Raw genomic sequence first — 20,210 nt, 5'->3', positions numbered from 1 at the left:
ACCATAGAGTAAACAGAGATTGGAGTTGTCAACCAAGTTAGCAAGATTAGACAACCACCTTGAGCTTTTATTATTATTATTATTATTATTATTATTATTATGTTAATCACCATACATTACAACATTAGTTTTTGATGTAGTGTTCCATGATTCATTGTTTGCATATAACACCCAGTGCTCCATGCAGAACGTGCCCTCCTTAATACCCATCACCAGGCTAACCCATTCCCCCACCCTCTCCCCTCTAGAACCCTCAGTTTGTTTTTCAGAGTCCATAGTAGCTCTCTGTTAATCTACCCTAACACAGTGTAAAGCAAGCCTCTACATAATCTAGTTTAAAACTACTAGAACGAATAAAGGAACTCAGGTATAGGATATAACATCGATATTTGAAAATCTTGATAATAATATTAAACAATCTTAAAATTATTTTTATAATAATACATAAATATACTAAGAATTAACAAAAGACATGCAAGATCTCTGTACTGAAAACACTGCTGTGAATATTTAAAGGACATATAAATAATTGGAGAGACATGCTATATTCATGGATTACAAGACCCAATATTAGCGTTCGTTCTCTCCATATCTGTATTTAGATTCTATACAACAGTCTCAACTAATATTTCTGTCATTGACAACTTCATTCTAAAATTTGTACAGGAATATAAAGAAATCATTATGTCCAAAACAATCTTCAAAAGGAAGAATAAAGTTAGTGCACTTAGGTTTCGAATTCTAGACTTATTAAAGGTAAAATAAATCAAGATACAATGCTATTAACGCAAGGATGGACAAAAAAATCCATGGGACAGAACTAGGGCTCCAGAAATTGACCCACATGATCAAACCACATGATTTGCCACAAATTCCTCAAAGCAATTTATTTATTTATTTTTTGAAGATTTTATTTATTTATTTGAGAGAGAGAGAGCACAAACAGAGGGAGTGACAGGCAGAAGGAGAGGGAGAATAAGTCTCCCTGCTCTGTGGGGAGCTGGATGTGGGCTCCATCCCAGGACCCTGAGATCACGGCCTGAACCAAAGACAGAGGCTTAACAACTGAGTCACTCAGGCGCCCTGCCTCAAAGCAATTTAAAGGAAAAAAGAAGTACTTTAAAAAAAAAAAAAGGGGGGGTTCTGGAACAACAGGTTAACCATGTAGATATTAATCATTATTTTATACCACACTCAAAGATTTGCTTGAGATGGGTCATAGATCTAAAAGCTAAAATTATAATGTTTCTAGAATCAAAAAAAATACCTTGGCTTGAAGGGAAACTTCACAAGATATAAGAATAGACAATAAGCACTTACTATGAAAATTAAATCCAAAATGGGATCAGCTGTAAATTTATAATAGAAGATCTGCAGTAGCACCAAGCATTGATAGGAATGACTTAGTGACTGACAAATATCCACTCGCCACACCCACTGCACCCACTAGAATAGCTAATTCAAAAAGACAGTCAATACCAAATATTAGAAATGATATGGAAGAATTGGAACTCACACATTTTTGGTGAACATGTAAAATATTGTTACTAATTTGGCAAAATGTTGGCAATTTCTTATAAAGTCATATAAAGACATTATAAATATCCTATAAAACAAGTATTCTACCCCTAGATACTTATGCAAACAAGGTAAATAAAACTTGACCACAAAAACACTTAACATAATATATAAGTCCTTCTGTGGTCATGTTTTATTTAATATAAGCAGTGTTTTGTAAGAGCTAACCAAAACCTGAAAATGACATAAATATCCACCAACAGAATGGATTAAAAATTGCAGTACATTCATGCAAAGGAATAATACTCAGTAATTAAAAAAAAAAAAAGAACTATGGATGCACACACCATGGATAACTCTTTAAATGTTATATTGAGTGAAAGAAGGAGAACAAAATTGCATTCATTTTATGATTTCATTTTTATGAAATTCACTAAGAGGCAAAACTAATTTATGTTCTAAAAATCAGTTTGCCAAGGGGTGAGGATTGACAGGAATGGGGCACAATGGAACTTTCTAGAGAGATGGAAGTGTTTTATACCACATCCTCATTCTATTTTGAAACACTTCCAGTCACCTCTTAGAATTTGCAGTCAAATTGTTCAGAGAAGCTTTCAAAATTATTTTTCCATATAATACATCTCTGTATGAAAAAGCCAAAAATAACACTTTGTGAAGGAGAAAGCATACTTTACCCCTTTGGGTCTGAAGAAACCATCAATGCATGTCTCACAGTTTATACCAGCTGTGTTTTGGGTGCAGTTAATGCACACACCCCCTCCAATGTACTTTCCATGGATATTTAAACTCAGATTTCTTCTGGCAACATTTTCATCATAGTAGCATTCTTCAGCTTTCCCATGACAATTGCATGCTGCATTAGGGGAAAATAAATTCATAAACATTAATTTCAGATTTCAGATATTGAAAATCATTTTCTGTTATATAATAGATTTTTGTACTCTATGAGAAATTATATTGCATTAGCATATATATATAAAATCAGTACAAAATTATCTAGAAAGTATTTGGATTTATTGAATATATTAATAAATTCATACTTTTTAATGGAACTTGAAATAATTAAAACCTATAAATTAAACTGAATCATATGAAACTGCCAATATTTGACTGATTTTATCTTACAAAACTGAAATTTCTCATGGTTCAACCCATAATTTCCTATTATGACAAACAATAAATTATTGAACTATGGCACTGAATGATTAATATCCGGGTAATCTGCAATGGATAATTATTACATGTGAATTTCAGTGTTAGAACCTATGGGTAAAAAAGGACACTTAGGACATAATTCCTTTTTTGCGCTCCTGATAATAACTAAAACTTGGGGTTTTTTTATATGCTATGTTCTGTTTTATATTTATTGCCGCTGATTTTAATTCTCAAAATAGTTTTACGAGTTAGGGACTCTTTTCATCTATCAGGCACGGAGATAAAGAGAAGTGAAGTAATTATAGAAGGTAACCAAATCAGTCTTGTCAACCTCACTCTAAAGTGAGGCTCCTGAGTCTACAGGGCTAACACCTGGCAAATCCCTTCAAGTTCTATCTGATAAGAGAGATGAACTGTATGATAAGTGCCAAGGAATCAGGACAATATGAGAGCTGGTTTGCTTAGTGGCTGAGATCACACTGTTTTGCATCAGTCTTGGTGCTCCAGTACTTAGTAGTCATGTACGTAGGGAACTTCTTAATTTCACTTAGGCTCAGTTTCTGTAAACATGGAGAGGTCAATAGTAATTACCAGATAGGAATATTTAAAAGCTTTACGTGAGAAAATGCCTGCAGAATCATTAGCATAATGCCTTGTATATAAGTTCTTAATCAGTGTTTCCCCCCGACTTCTTCCTCCTTGATCCTCCTTGTCTTCCAATCCCCTTCCCTTCTTCCTCCTCCTTTTCTGTTTCATGTCATACTAAAGGAGCTCAGGGATATGAAAAAATTATTCCCCCAGAAAGAACCAGGTAAGGCTTTAAAAAAAATGGGTAAAATTTATTTTAGGATGGGAACTAGGGAAAAAGATATATTATGCAGAATCTCCTTCCACAGATGCTGAGTTTCTTAGATGTTCTTACATGGATTTCCACATATATGTGTGGGGGGGGTGGGTACATATGTGTATACGGGTTCATGTGTGGGGCACACAGCTTAGTCTCCCCCCCCCCACAGAGGGAAACATTTATAAACTGTTCTGAACTATTTCCAAATTTTTACTAACAGTAAATAGCATACTCTTTCTCTATTAGCATACATTTCCCCTAAGGCTACGCAGGGTACTTCTTGAATGGGGTGTTTAACAGATCCCTATTAATGGGTAATTATATTGTTTCCAGATTTCTCTTTCATAAGTAACACTGAGTACATACTAGGAGAACAAGGAGGTGGGAGAGGATTGGGGGTTCTAATGTCATACTGCTTCCCATTTGTCATATGAGTGACTCTGAAGAAAATTTAAACCTTGGTGTCATTTTTTTTTTTAAGATTTATTTATTTATTTGTCAGAGAGAGAGAGAGCACAAGCAGGGGAGCGGCAGGCAAAGGGAGAAGGAGAAGCAGGCTTCCCAGTGAGCAGAGAGCCCTACACGGGGCTCCATCCCAGGACTCTGGGATCATGACCTGACCTGAAGGCAGACACTTAACTGACTGAGCCACACAGGCGCCCCACTTGGTGTCATTTTTATGCTTCCCTCTTACGGATGTTGTGAGAATGCAAAACACCCAGTGGAATGGCTGGCACCCGGGAAACACTCCGCTGCATAAATGTTAGAAGCAGTCATAGTAGTGATTATGTGCTCCTGACAGAGTCCTAATGTGCTCTGTACAGCTATACGACGACATCTATAGGCAAAATTCCTGCAAATATAATTTCTAGTCAAATTTTAACTTCAATTAATTTGAAAAATTTCCCTCCAAAAATGCTATGTCAGATTACTTTCCTTCCAAAAGATATGATAAAACTTTAACCGTAGCCTCACCACCATTGTGTATTATCAACCCTCTTAATTAGTTCCTGGACATAGTAAGCATTCGGGTACTCGTTGAGTGAATGAATGATAAGCTTTGATAAGTTGAAAAGAGTATTTTCATTGTTTTAATTGGTACTTCTTTAATTATGAATAAGTGTGATAACCTCTTTAGATCGTTTTGAGTCTTGTCTTTTCCTGAGAAATGCCTGTTTTAATCTTTGCTCATTTTTAACCGGTTTATTGAATTCTTTCTTATTGTTATAGAACATGTCTTAATATAGTAAGAATATTATCTCCTTGTCATGTTTGTAGCAAATAGCTTCCCCAGTCTGTTGACTTTGGTTTAGAATATAAGATTCTTGCTATACTGATGGAAAGTTTTCAAACTTTATTCTAGGGAAGCTGTAGTCATAAATATAAATCACTAGGCATTAGAAGCAGTTTTTTATCTTTAGGACAATACACAAGAATTCTTAAAAATCCTGTTATAAAAATACATTGCAAGAAAACAGGCAAGATTCCTGCTTCCAGTTTAAGTAGAGGGAAATATAGAGGAATGCAAAGTGATTCTCACATTATTTAGATTTAGTATTTATAACCATGAGCGAAGTAGGTAAAACACTGAGGCTGGGGGAGCCCTGCTTTTCACATTCCATGCCCAGGGCCCTCTGCCTACAGTTTCCGTGGCTGTTTTCAAGGCCCTGCGCCTGCAAAATTCCCCATTTATAGCCTCAGAGAACACGGATCGTACCCACTCACAAAGAGCAATTTTTCACTCTGCCATCAGCAGTTTGCTATCTCACAGAATGTCCAAGACACGTGATAGAAACGTCTTTAGTACAGGCTTAGCAAGGGAAGAAATACTCTTTGCTTTTTAGAGATATACTCTGCCTTAAGTAAGCCAGATTGATGAAAATCCAAATTAAACTCAAATGAATTAGTAGGTAATTATTCATTTTATAGAAGGATCTGTCATGTTACAGAAGGGTTTTTCTACATCTTAAGGTGATTGGAACACAATTCAACTTGGAAAAGAAAATTTTCATATAAGCTTTTAGGAATGCATACATAAAAGCATGATATTTATATAAGGTTCTAAGGTTTGGATTCCTATCTTTAATTTGTGGATAAAATAGAAAAACATTTTTTTTTTTTCAGTTTGGAAATACAGCCTCCCATCTGTCCCATAAGAAAAGATAATTGTTTCAGAATTCTACTATTTAAAAAATGTATATAGTAACAAGTGGCAATGTGCTTCTGTGTTGCTTTGTCCATCCCAGTTGCTCACAAATTTGAGCTATACTTTTTGTTTCCTTGTGTAAATATATATACACAAATGGAGAGTGGTACAGGATTTTGCAGATCCACTTTATAAAACTAGAACTGTGTGAGAAAGTCAGGGGCAACAGTAAGAATCCCGGCCCTCAAACGCTGCTCCCATTTGGGATTGCTGATATTCCACCAGAGGAAGAGAAATATAATTAAATTTAAAGATATTTGAGAACATGAGTGGCATTTCCCTTAAATTCACTCTTAGGAATGAATGTCTGCTCTCACTGGGAGAAGCTGAGGGATGGTCAGGAATGGGGTAGGGGATAGGTGAAGGAAACAAAAGCTGGGACTCCAGATGCCCCTTTTACCACAGTATGTGGTGGTGGCCTATTTCTGCAGATATAACTCAGTAACAATGGGTGATTTCTAACAAAACATCTTCACAATCAGGCAGACACAAATCAAAAGGCAGAAAAAGGGCACCTGCGTGGTTCAGTTGGTTAAGCGCCAACTCTTGGTTTCAGCTCAGGTCATGGTTTCAGGGAAATGAGATAGAGCCCTGCATCAGGCTCAGTGCTCAGCACAGAGTCTGCTTGGGATTCTCATCCTCTGCCCCTTCCCCCCCTCTATAAAATAAATAAGCAAATCTTTTCTAAAAAAAGGTGAGTACAGAAAATGGAGGGACTCAAGGCATTGATAATATATGCAGAATCTTAAACTCGAAAGAAAATATTTTATGGTTGGGGGATGACTAAAGTTTGCTATGATTCAATAGTTTTAAGAACTTACCATGTCTGACACATGATACATGATAAAATTTTTTTAAATAAATATACAAAGTTGGTATTAGCTTAAAATGTCTACCAAGCCTGTTTTGGGGGCCATATATACCTGTGGAACTGAAAAAATGTAGCTAGGACTCGCTAAAATATTAATATTTGAATTTAACTGAATCGGGCTTCGTGGCTAGTTTGGATTTATAGCTCAGCACAAGTCTTTGTTTTTAGGTCTTGTTTTGGCCTGAGCAGATCTCCAGAACACAGGTTTCTCTAGCATCCCTGTCACCATGTTGGGCCAGTTGACAATTTTAGGCTACAAAGTCATCTGCTACACTTCTTGAATATTTCCCGTCTGAAAAAACTGGACATATGGGGTTGTCTTCAAAAATGATAACATTCAAGTATTAATGAGTGTTTGTTGACACATATTTGCACAGCCGATTTTTTACTATTTTTAATTACTGGCTTTTTTCTTGGTTGTCACTGTCCCATAATTGTTACAGCATAGTTTATGCTAATGAATATCACTGGTGCCATTTCTAGTATTAGTTTCTTATACTGTTATTAATGAGAAACCATACATTTAAAATATTTATTACCATTAAAATATTATTTTTCTACAAATCTGATTTTTTTTGCCTTCTCTGTTACCTTTTACTCTCATATTCTTCCCAGCTACTGTGCCCAAACACCACCCTTTACTAAGTATAACTAATGAATCAGAGTGTTTTTGTTTTGTTTCTTAGGTAATGATATAGCTCTAACTGGAAAGGTATAATCTCTCCTCTCTGTTTTTTTCTCCATTTAGTAGATGATTGATATACAAAAAGCTGTCTACTAGGGGAGGAGCTACAAAGGGAGAAGGCAGAAGAATCTGGAGCTATACTGGTTTCAGAAGCATTTTACAAACATATAAACATATTAGAAAATTAGTCTCTATATAGTGTAGGTTTTGCTGAGTGTTCATTTGCATTTCTAGCGGAGTGTGTGTGTGTGTGTACATAGTTAACCCTTAAACAACATGGGTTTTGAACTGCATGGATCTACTTATACACAGACTTTTTAAAATAAATATACTAGAAATTTTTTTGGAGATTCTTGACAATTTAAAAAACTCACAAATGATCCATGTAGCCTAGGAATACCAAAAAAATAAGAAAAAGTTAGATATTATTGTAAGAATACAATGTATTATACATTATATTATACATATATAAAATACATGTTAATTGACTATGTTATTGGTAAGGCTTCTGATCAACAGTAGACTATTAGTAATTAAGTTTCTGGAGAATCAGAAGTTATATACAAATTTCTAACTGTGGGTGGGGGGTTGGCATCCCTAACCTCCACTTTATTCAAGGTCAACTCTGTGTGTGTGCGTGCGTGCTTATATAATGCTTATAGCTTGAGATTTACTCTGATGACAGTATGTGTACTTTTATAAAAAGTATGCTTTTCCTATGCTTTTATCTATTTTTCGTAATGCCCACACAGTGGTAAAGTCTAGGTGTTTCGTAATATTTGTCAAATTAAAGAACGAAACAAAACAAAACTGAGTAAAACAGCAGGGTAAAAGAGCCTACCAGCTATTGCCTTGGATAAAATATATAAACTGGAAACATGCACTTACTTAAAATCACCACATGTTTACATTACCTGTATCCCAGAAAAGGAAGAACCACATATGTCGTTGAATTCTAAGGAACATACCTTCACATTCTGTTTTAGTCAGGAAAGTCCCAGCTCGCCAAGGTTTCTGATGGAATCCCGGACAGCACTGATCACAGCTATCACCACATGTATTATGCTCACACTCACAGCGGGATTTCTAGGCAAAGATTGGGGGGAAAGCATAATTTTAGTATTTTTGGAACCACAAATGAAGGGCTTTCCCCAGAAGGTAGAAGGAAGAGAAGAGAGAACTTTGAGCCCACGTGCCAAAATGTGAAATTCCTGTCAGTCTGGAAAGGAAGAACTACCAGCCGTGGGAGTGGACATATTTGATCAACACCAGCCTAAGGAGGTCCAGACAGGTTCTAGAATCACTGGGCTCAAGTCTGAAAGAGAGCACAGGCCCAACGGAGATCGATCTTGAAGACTGAACTCCTTACTCTGATTCCTAAGTTCTATAGGTTTTCTGGTTTGGAGGTGTCCACTTTAAGGCAAAGTACCGTTAACATTTAAGGTGTGGGAAGAGGAGAATAGATTCCTAGGCACCGAAGGCCATAGGTCTAATAGAAATCTAATGTCCCAGGACTGAATCTCCTGTCTGTGTGTGCTCTGAGTATAGTCCAATTCATCATGTGGAACCGGGCCTGCAAGGCTGCCTTGTGGGCTCTCACAGCCTGGGGAACACGTGAGAGACAACACCCACACCCTGCAGAGAGCTGCACCACGGACTTGCCCAGAAGGATAGGCCAGGGCATTTGAACCTTCCCTAGGAAGTCACAATATGATGCATTAGTCAGAAAACCAGCTTTGAGAGAAATAACCATTTGTATTACGGTTTTAGAGGAAAAAAAAAATCTGTACATAAGTAACTATGTTCACTGATCTTACTACTCAGTATGTTTCTTCCCTATACTATACAATAGATGATTCTGTATTTCACCAGTTTATGACTGAGAAAAACAGATATCCATTCATCTTCTTTTTAGGTGATGCTTATTTAATACATGGGCATTAATAAAAAAATTCAAGCCAAAAGCATTCTAGCATTTTCTACCTGGCAGTTTCATCACTCTCTTGAATACGCTCTTCAATTCCACGCCGTTTTACCCCAGCCCTACCTCAGCCTCCTGTTCCATGGCCTTTCCTATTTACTTCCATGTGCAGTTTTCATTTGTTTGCATTAATTTTTTTTTGGTGAAAACTTTTAAAAAGAAATGGTCAGGTTGATTGATGGCAGGCATTCTCTAAAGTTAAATCATACAGCAGGCTGTCATCACTAGAGAGGTTTCAAAATAGACCAGTTTGGAAGCCTTTTTGGAAAAAAAAAAAAATTAATCTGTTTTCTGATACTGTGGTGGCTGACTTCAAAGTCTATCATCCTAACTGCCAGCTCTGTTTCACCCTGGCATGGCTTCCTGCTACACCGTCTAACTGGGGACCTGACATCCATTCACAGCATCCCTGTCGGTAAAGCGGCTCATGAAGCATTTGACAGTTGAGAGTTTCATTTTGCTAAGCATCCTATAAATATACATACATTTGTCACCGGATCAAGTGGACAAGCCCTGGCATGACCATAGCAGATGCACATCCCTCCGACCGAAATATCCTTGACCGAGTAGTAATACTGCAAAAAGCAATCCAGAGAGAAAGCCTGTTAAGATGACTGCAAGGTGTAAGTAACAAAAGGGAACATTCGCTTAAAAATGTTACTTTCTGCTTTTATCCTTAGTTTGAAGCACGAGGGAACAACGGAGGGCTCACAAAAGGTATCGAGTTAACTCCTTGCACTGTGATCAGAGCCCAGAGAAAGAACGCTTCTGATTTATGTTTGGTGGGCATTTGAGAAATTTCCTTCCCCCAGACATATAAAGTCTATGCTGGAGTATTTATTATTGAGGGCAAGTTGTTATGGTGGGGTGGGAGAGGGTAAGGGCAATAACTCCTCATAAAAGTTGTTTTATGTAGTTTTGTGAAAGAAAACTTCCTTTATTGCCATTATAGGAAGCTCAGTGTTCATTAATCACATGCGGCCTGTCTTACTCAATGAAGAAACTCAACATATTTAGAGGAAATCATGCTCGTAACAAAACGTTTCTTAACCATATTAAGAGGAAATAAAAGGTAATGAACTGCAAGATTGATTTAACATAATGTAAGAAGTAAACTACATAGGTGGGACACTTGCTATTTTTTTCATTTTTATGTGAAAATGTCCATGTGATTACTTTCTTATTTGAAATTAATATAGGGCTATGTCTTTAATTATTTTAATCTACCCACCTATTTTTAAAGATAATTTATAATTATAGTACTGGACTATTTAAAAATTTTAATTAATATGCACATAACATTTTATAATTGTGAGAATACATTATCTTATAGAATCCAAATAATCATCTCCGTGGTAGATAGTTCTATTATTCTAATTATTCACATTAAAAGACCCAGCAAGGGGGCGCCTGGGTGGCTCAGTCATTAAGCGTCTGCCTTCGGCTCAGGTTATGATCCCAGGGTCCCGGGATCAAGGCCCACATCGGGCTCCCTGCTCGGCGGGAAGCTTTCTTCTCCCTCTCCCACTCCCCCTGTTTGTGTTCCCTCTCTCGCTATGTCTATCCCTGTCAAATAAATAAAATCTTTAAAAAAAATAAAAATTAAAAATAAAAAACCCAGCAAGACTAAGTAGGTGAATAAAAATCTGAGTTCCCTAGTTACAAATTCCCTTTTTCCATTTACTTCTTTTATTTTTCCTGTTTGTTTTTGTTGTTTACATAGAGTATCTTTTATAATATTTTTTGTTACTTTTCTTTCTTGATATACCTAGACCTGGAACTTGAAATGAAACTAGCCAGGAGTTTAGGTAATGTAAAAGTCTGCTTTTCACTAACTTCATCACTTAATAATATAGAAATGAATAGGGATATTTGCTCAGAAAGCTGATACAGTATTTTGTAGATGCTTTTAAAATGGGGAAATTTGTTTTAAATATAAATGCATAATGCTTCACTTTTGAGTCATGAAGAGCTGAAATTCAATATCCTATTTTTATATATTTAAATTTATATGTAGTGTTTACTGAACTTGAGCACTTTCAAAAAGCTTATTTATATGTTGCATTTTATTGCACTATTTTAAAGGCTCATGTACAATGAAGTTATAAATGATAGATGTGCATCCAACCCCCACTCTGCCTTCTGCAAAAGATGATAAAAGGAACATATTTATTTACATTGGTTTTTTTCCTCCGTTAGATATACTGTCGGAAAAGATTAAATTTCACTTCAAAATTACTCAGTCTTCCTCAGGGTATATTTTTAAGTCATGTCAACATAATAATAAAGGTGATTTTTTAAACAAGAGGCTAAACATTGCAGTAAAATAATGATTACTTCTGCATAAGATAATTTACAATATGCTGAAATGTAATGCAAGGTAAAATTATTTCAGGTTTGGAAAATGCAGGGCACTAAAACATCCAATGTGTGTTGTATGAGGATAATCAAACCTTAAAAGTTATTTTTGGGATGATGGAGTGGTTAGGTGTGGGTAAGTTAAGTAATGAGAAGAAAATATACGTAAGGGGTATTCATGAACTGTGAAAAGTGCTGCCCTTCGATATTCAGTCTGCTGGTTCAGCGATTTGTAATTGGTGGCAGTAGTCAGATTTTTAGAACTAAGTGCATCGTTCTAGAATTAAGTGCTGTGTCTCACAATCTCAGTTTCTCTCTACAATCCTATTTCCACCTTCACCTCTAGTCATAGAGTATTCTGTTAGCATAGATTTGCTTTATGGATTTATAGCTGAATTGGTAACAATGTCTTGGTTGTACAGCAGCCTATAAGGAGTGGGACATAAACTAGTGAATGTGGTAAGGAATAGGTAAGAAGAAAGGCAATTATTACTTTAGTAACCTGGACTGATCCGCTATGTCATAATCCATAAATTCCAATTTAACATTGGAAAACAGCACTTCTGTTAGCTCCTGTTTTCAAAGATCTATTAAAAGGAATGCCATCACCTTTCCTCCCCAATATTCTATTTATAAAAGACAATAAAACAGGGTATACAATCAGTTTTCCGCCACAGTAGAGCTTTTTAAAACTATGCCTTGCGATTCATTAATGAAACATAAAGTTTAATTATTTGATTGGACAAAATGGTCCACAGAATAGCAACACTTAGATCACCTAAAAACTTGCTAGAATTATTGTTTCTCAACTCTGCCCTAGACCTACTGGGCTAGAATCTACATTTCCACAATATCACCAGCTAATTCTATTCACATTAAAGTGCAAGATACAGGGGTGCCCGGGTGGCTCAGTTGTTAGGCGTCTGCCTTCGGCTCGGGTCATGGTCCCAATGGTCCTGGGATCGAGCCCCACATCGGGCTCCCTGTGCTTCTCCTTCTCCCACTCCCCCTGCTTTTGTTCCCTCTCTCTGTGTCTCTCTCTGTCAAATAAATAAATAAAATCTTAAAAAAAAATTTTTAAAGTGTAAGATATATTGAGATGTGTATGTGCATGTGTATGTACTAAGTTATGATAGAAAATATATTTCTTAGTGTGGATTGTGGCCAAAAATGTTTCAAAGCCACGGCACATCCTGAAGTAACTCCCCAATGGCAATTATGATAGTAGTTCGAACACCTAAAGTGACAAAAACAAATTCAGTCATCAAAAATAAGATTATGAACTAGGCACTGCAATCTTCGCTTTACAAATGAGGAAATTCAAGTTTAAAAATGTTAAAAAGTTTGATGAATGCTACATATCTAACAAGTGGCAGAGCTTGGCTTTGAACAAAGGAAGGTTATGTTGAATTTTAGTCTGATAACAACCACTCCTACAAATCACTGAAAGAGAGCTTTTTAAAATTACTTAACAATTAAAAATGTCATTTACAGGCTGCGATATGATTCATCCTAACTTACTCTTCGGGTGACAATCGGGTCTATTTCTCTTGGGTCTTTGTGAGCAAACATCATCAAATCAGCATTCAAGGTCCGGATCCTCTGAAATCTCAGACGAATATAGCGAGCAGAGGTAAATTCTAGCAGTTCAGGAGAAGGGTCATCAGCACTTGGTCTCCCATTGATCAAAGAGATGTGAATCTACACAATATGGGAAATAATTTAACAATTGAGGTTACCAAAAATGAAATATCTGGCTTTCTCTGATTTTTTCTTGTGAAAATAAAGTTAGGCTTCACGTCTCCCAATTAGGCAGTTGCAGGTTGATATTTACTCACTGGAATATAGTGTAGTAACTGAGGAAGTTTACAGATCTTCTAATATACATATAAGCAATTCATTTGTTTATATTTTAGGCATTCTCTATATACTGCAATTCCCCATATTCTTTTTTTCTAAGGCATTGCATCTACTTGATTTTGCTAGGATTTCCATAAAAGCTTAAGTCAATCATTCTTTTTCTGAAAATTGTTATGCCCTAAAATTAAAGAATCTGCTACATAGTGGGAAACCAGAAAAGTTGGTTTTTAAAAAAGCTACAAAATTTCAGATAATAGAGGAACTTAAAGTACTTCTAAGATTGAAAGTATCGAATTATACAGTCTTAAATATATACAGCAAAAATTGACACATTGGAAGAAAACTAGACAAATCTACAATCACAGTGAGAGATTTCAAAAGGTTGTTTTTTTGTTATTTGGGTTTTAGAAATTGATAGATTAAGAAGACAAAATAATTAACAAAGATTTAACATATTCTATGAAAAATACACTCTACGAAAATACATTGAAACCTGGATGGAATCATACATTTTTAGGAAAATAATTCCGTACAATTAACACGAGAAGAAATAAAATCTAATCATGTAAAAAAATGGAGAAATTAGCAAAGAACTACCCTCTAGAGGTGCACAAGCCCATATTCTCTCAAGGGCATCTCATGAGAGTAGAGAATTCTGATGAGGAAAAACTGATAAAACCAAAAGTATTCCTATTACAGATAAAGAAATTGTTTCCCTAATACCTGAAGAGCTCCTATAAATCAACAACAACAAAAAGACCAACAACTAACACAAAAACACAAAACTATACAGGGACTATTCAAAGAAAAAGAAATAGTAGTGGCCATTAAGCTTTCGATAAGACAGTGAACCTCATTCATAATAACAGGACTGCTCATTTAAGTTTTTTTTTAAGATTTTATTTATTTGATTGAGAGAAAGTGTGAAAGAGAGAGGGAGGGAGAGGGAGAAGCAGGCTCCCCGTGGAGCAGCGAGCCCGACGCACACTGGGATCATGACCGGAGCCGAAGGCAGATGTTTAACAAACTGAGGCACCCAGGAGCCCCACGACTGCTCAATTAAAATACAGTAATAAACCGTTTCCATTTTTTCACGTTGTCAAAACCCCCAAATACCTACAAAACTCCCTCATGGCAAGACTAAGGAGATACAGAAATTCTCTGACACAGGTGTGGATGGCACAAACCACTATAAAGGTGAATTCAGCAATAACTATCAACATTACAAATGCCTAGAATTTGGGCCTAGAAATTCTACTTCTGGGAAATATCCTACATATATATATTCCTACAGCATTTTTTTCGTAATAGCAAAAGACTGGAAACAATCTAATACCTGTCAATAATGAATGGCTGGTTAAATAAGTTATACATCTATACAATGAATTACGTGTATGATGAAAAGGAATGAGGAAACTCTCAATATACTCAAAGGAAGAAGTACAGTACTTTTACTTTTTCTGTCCTTGGTAAATGCAGTATTCTCTATGTGATAAATTATATCAAAATTGTCCAAAAACTTTAAACTGGCAGGGTTTAGATGGAAAACATACACATGGAGAGAGACAGACAGACAGACACACACACACACACACACACAAATTCAGTCATCATTCACACACACTTACAGGAGGCTAAAGAGACAGGAATACAAGAAGAGAAGAATGTGTGCTGGGCTGAGGGCGGTCCGTACATACACTGAGAAACTGTGACTTGAGGTCACCCACTGGAATTCTCATCCACTTTTGCAAGACGATAAATCATGTGTGTTAATTATGTTTTTTGACAGGAGAGGCAATGATATGTATTTCTATTCCTAACATCCTGCATTTAGATAATCCCTGAGAGATTTTACAAACTGACTGCCAATAAACTACTGAATCACTAGAAAAATAAATATAGCAAACTCTGAGATGAGAAACTAATTCTGATGCCACAAAGAATAAACTCAAAATGGTTCAGGATAAAAAAAATATGAAATGTCCCAGCTAACTGAGTCTACCTTGGATATTTAGTGGAGAATAAATTCATTTAACGCATTTGAGGATGAGAGAATGCAAAATCTTCTAAAACACTGAACCTCAATGTACTGAATACCCTCCCTCTAAGGGAGGAAATTCTAGAAGACTTAAGTAGGACTTGCACATTCCACAGTTCTGGTATCTAGCAGGTGAGCCAGAAATATGTTTAAAATTAAGTTGTCTCTATGACTTAAGAATGTATCAATTAAATGTAAAGCTTGAACAAGCAGATGCATGAAGCAATTAAAATTAGTCCCCCTTAGAGATTTTGGCATCCGAGAAATCACCAGTGCCCTTGCATTCATGCTTAAGTTTGTATCTTATCAAACTCTCCCTTCATTGTTTCCAAAAGTACCATTTGAAAGAAAGGAAGACATCACCACAAGTCCAGGATTAATGTTTCTGAAAATTATTAAGGTTTACTTGGTGTAAATGCTGTTGGAGCCATATCTGTACTGTATACGGAATCAGAAGTTCCTCAATGAAACATACAAGAACTTTAAAAAAAAAGCGGTGCACATGTTCTCATTTAGGTTAATAAACCATATGACAGTGACATAAAGGATTCGGCAAAAGAACACTTCTCCTCACAGCTTTGGTATTTTCATCAAGCTACTCTGCCAAGAGATCTTGTGAGTTAGTCCCAAGCTGTTTCTGGGATATAAAACCAGCCAGATGTTTGGCCACGCTGTGTGCAGCATCCTTCCGTCATTTTCCCCCACTCTCCTTCAAAATAAATCATAATATTAGATAGGATATGTCCACTGGCACTTTGCTGTGTAATTCCAAGTCCATTGGATAGCTTTGCATACTTCCTGATCTCCTTGGGGGGTGACAACTGGAGGGTGTCTATCTTCAAAAAGATGAAAAGTGTCAGTCCTTAAGACCACCGCTGCCTTGCTGAGAGGCCGTGGGAAGTCTGTGGTGGTCTGGTGTCTTCTGAAATGATTTCCATTACAGACATGTTGGAGAGTATATGTTCATGCTGTCAAAGGAATTCATTCCAACTGAAAATATCAGCCTGATTAACAGCGGCTTTTTAGATTTTAAAATTACACACTTCTCTGAAATTATTTTCACAGATAAATAAAAAGAAAAAAAAACTCAAGAGAAATACCCTTTTTTATGACCAAGCGTCTAAGTCAATATTATACTCTACCTATCCAAATAATTCTGTTTTTATTCGTTGTAAGCATACTATTTAAATCACATTTCCTTTGCAGATGGATAAGACCTCTGCGCCTCTATGGTGTTTTTACTTTTGTGATTAGAATACAACTTAAAAATAGTTTTCACAGCAAATAATCAATTTTCTAGTATGGATAATTGCCCCTTATTATTATGTTTTTCTATTTATATTATTGCATCTGCTTTAGATTGCTGGAAGAGCTATAGACCTAATATGTTCCCCAATGATACAAGTTTATTGAGTAAATGGATGGGTGTGAGAACGATCATTAAGGATCATTAATAATCATCAGAAACTTGGAAAGAGTAGTGGAAGAGGATGGCGTTGACAACGTGCTGTGTGGTATACTTTGTTCATACATTTTAAAAATCCCATTTTTATCACCGGTCTTTAAGTGTACCAGTGGCATAAGAACAACAAGTTGAAAGTGAGGTGATCCCAGGAGATACAACAAGAAAATCCACGTGTGTAGGATGAGATCAGCTGTCTGTAGGCGTGGCCAAAGAATCTGTACAGAAATAAGTGGCTGAGACTTGTGGGAACCCCTTAAACCCAGTCATGCTTAATATGATGTTTCAGAGAGGGAGAGTAAAATTATAATAACTTTGAAAAGGGAGCCTAATCACTTTTATTTTATCCTGTGAGGGGGAAAAAAGCATGTATCTGGTGAAAGGGGGTAAGCTGTGTGAAGCTTAGGAAAAGGAGATAGTGCAGGAATTTGTCACTGTGTTTCTAGCACAGAGCAAAGGCTCTGGTTCTGGCTCCGGGTGGTCAATAGAAACCCCCAGATGATCGATTTTCAGTCCTGACCATACTGGATCTGTTGTAGCATTTAAAACAATGGGTTACTCCCATGACTTCCAGGACACCACGCTGTCCTGGTCTTCCTACCCCTCCAGCTACCTTTCTCCCTCTCCCTCACTGCTTACTACCTCCCTCCTTTCCTCCCTGATTTTCTAATATTGGAGCAAGACAGTATCGCGTTTTTGGCCTCTTTTTTTCTCTGCTATCCACACTTACTTAGTGATCCCATCAAAGCTCACCAATGTATATACCATCTGTAATTGTTTATATGATTAATGAAAGTAAAACACACCCTGTGGCAAAAATACATGCATGCATACATACATACATACCATCTATACTGATGTCTCGCACACCTGTATGTATCTCCAGGCCTAACCTCTCCTCTGAAGGTCAGAATGCAGACTCCAACTGCCTTCTGGATATACTGATGTAGCTGCCACATAGGCATCTCAAACTTGTATCTCAAACTGAATTTCTGATCTTCAACCCCCCCTGATCTTCATCCCCCACAATCTTCCCAACCTCACTGAATATAAGAAACAGCACAGAGGATCATAGGGGAAGGGAGGGAAAACTGAATGGGAAGTCTTCAGAGAGGGAGACAAACCATGAGAGACTCTTGACTCTGGGAAACAAACTCAGGGATGTGGAAAGGGAAGTGGGTGGGGGGATGGGGTAACTGGGGGATGGGCCTTAAGGAGGGCACGTGATACGATGAGCACTGGGTGTTATATGCAACTAATGAACCATTGAGCACTGCAGCAAGAACTAATGATGTACTATGCGTTGGCTAATTGAATTTAAATTAAAAAAAAAGAAAAGAAAAGAAAAATAAATAATTTCATCCTTTCACTTACTCAGTCCTCCAAATTGGAGTCCCGCTTGACTGCTTTGTTTTCTCTCTTTAGGCATCCAATTTGTCCACAAATCCTCTTGGCTTTACCCTCAAAATATATCCAGTATCCAAACACTTCTTACCACCTCCCTTAAAACCATATTGCTGCCAACGTTCATCATCTCCCCCTGCTGCCCCCACCGCCCCGGGCACCACAATAGCTTCCCAGGAGTTTTCCCTGCTACCACTCTTATTTCTGTACAGTGTACTTGCAACCATAACAGCTGGTTTTTCAAAAAGTCTTTACTAAATGTTTCCATCAACTTATTCTCTGTATTCCCTAAAAACAAAAATCACAAGTTTAATATTAACGATGTAAAATACTGTGCACCAAAGCCAGCCCTCGTTACGCTGCAAGTTGGTCCATGTTCTCTTCGCTTCTGTCAGCAGATCTTTAGTAATTTCGGCAGAAATTCCTCTTCAACAGATTATATGCTAGAAGCAAAAGCTGGCTAGCAACTAACCAAAGTAGTGTGAACCACAGCAAAAGAGGTCCGTTCCCAACTCAAGCCCCATGCCATAATCACATTCATCATTAGCAGACTGCACAAAAGTCATCATTTCCTGAACGGGAGCAAAAGCTTTTAGTTTCTCCTCTTCACTTAGTGCCTCAACAACTGTTCTGCAGATTCTCGAGGTTAGCATCTGTTCCAGGGATCTCTCTAAAAATTCCTTTGAAAATATAACTCCGTTCATGTCATTCTTGTCCTTAAACCCTTCCAATGCCTATTTCATGACCAATAAAAGCCAACATTTTTGCAATGAACTACAAGATCCTAAATTATCTCAATGCCATTTCCACCCTGAAACACTGCCAAAGAAAACATTAACTTCGAGACCTCTTTTCTTACTCTTTTTCTATTCACATTGCTCTGGCCAGACCGCCATCTTTGCTAGAACATGTCAGACAGGATTTTATCCTCAAGGATTTAGCACTTGGGGTTCCCTTGCCTGGAATGTTCTCTCCCTGGGTACTGCAATGCACAGTTTCTCATCTCTTTCTACCCTTGCTTAAATGAGGTCTTCTTGGTGAGTCTTTCAGTGACTAATTACAGGGCAAACTTCATCCTGGCATTTATCTTCCCCCTACCTGCTTCAGTGTTCTCCTTAGTACTTTTCTTCTAACATACCATGAGTATGCTTTGCCTATTTATCATAATGATTATTTCTCTCCACTCTTTGGGTCATAAATCACAAGAATTCAGGAATTTTATTAACTGATATAATCCCCAGCATATGGGACAGTATTTAGCAAAAATTAAGTGTTAAGTAAAAAAATTTCTGAATAAATGAAACTTACATAAATCTTGAATATTTAGCAAATTCAACTACCTTTCTACCTAAAAAGCAATTTCATAAAATAGTTAATCAGATTTTTCTGATATTAGGTGAGTAAATCTTTGAGTATGTTATTTCCACAAAATGAAATTAAAGTCACTTATCCTTTGTATCATGTTCTACCCAAGCATTTTGAGTTAAGTTGATTTAGAGAAAATTAGGAAATTAACAGCTTTGATCCATAATTTCCTTACATCTAAGTCTACTAGATTTTTTTAACATTAGTTAGACATAAGTTAACTTCATTCTTTATTACACCAAAATTTCATTTTGACAGGTTCCTCTCAGCTGGGAAAAGCACATTAAGTGTTTTTTCCAAGTCGTAAAACAATGTATTTAAACTTAAGATCTACTCAACTTAATTTTGTTAGTCAGAGCAAGGTAGACCTTACCCAGTGGTTTGTGCAATTATATCTGGCTATCTCAGTGTCCAACCTATAAAACTGATATACTATTAT

The 20,210-nt window shown here is 36.6% G+C and overlaps 1 protein-coding gene across 1 annotated transcript in view; it reads right to left on the bottom strand.

Moving 5' to 3' along the window:
• Positions 1–20,210, bottom strand: part of LAMA2 (laminin subunit alpha 2) — a 621,471-nt gene that overhangs the window by 352,069 nt on the left and 249,192 nt on the right. Inside the window, exons 5-8 of the mRNA XM_045865518.3 lie at positions 13,164–13,343; positions 9,770–9,859; positions 8,272–8,389; positions 2,214–2,392 (exon numbers count right to left, since the gene is read on the bottom strand). Of these exons, the coding sequence (XP_045721474.2) occupies positions 2,214–2,392; positions 8,272–8,389; positions 9,770–9,859; positions 13,164–13,343 (567 nt within the window). The remainder of the gene's footprint in view (positions 1–2,213; positions 2,393–8,271; positions 8,390–9,769; positions 9,860–13,163; positions 13,344–20,210) is intronic.

Source organism: Mirounga angustirostris, unplaced genomic scaffold (assembly GCF_029215605.1).
Source record: "Mirounga angustirostris isolate CCGP_5_RB_7025 unplaced genomic scaffold, mMirAng1.0.hap1 SCAF_8, whole genome shotgun sequence".
Taxonomy (NCBI): domain Eukaryota; kingdom Metazoa; phylum Chordata; class Mammalia; order Carnivora; family Phocidae; genus Mirounga; species Mirounga angustirostris.
This window is presented reverse-complemented; position numbering and strand designations above follow the sequence as displayed.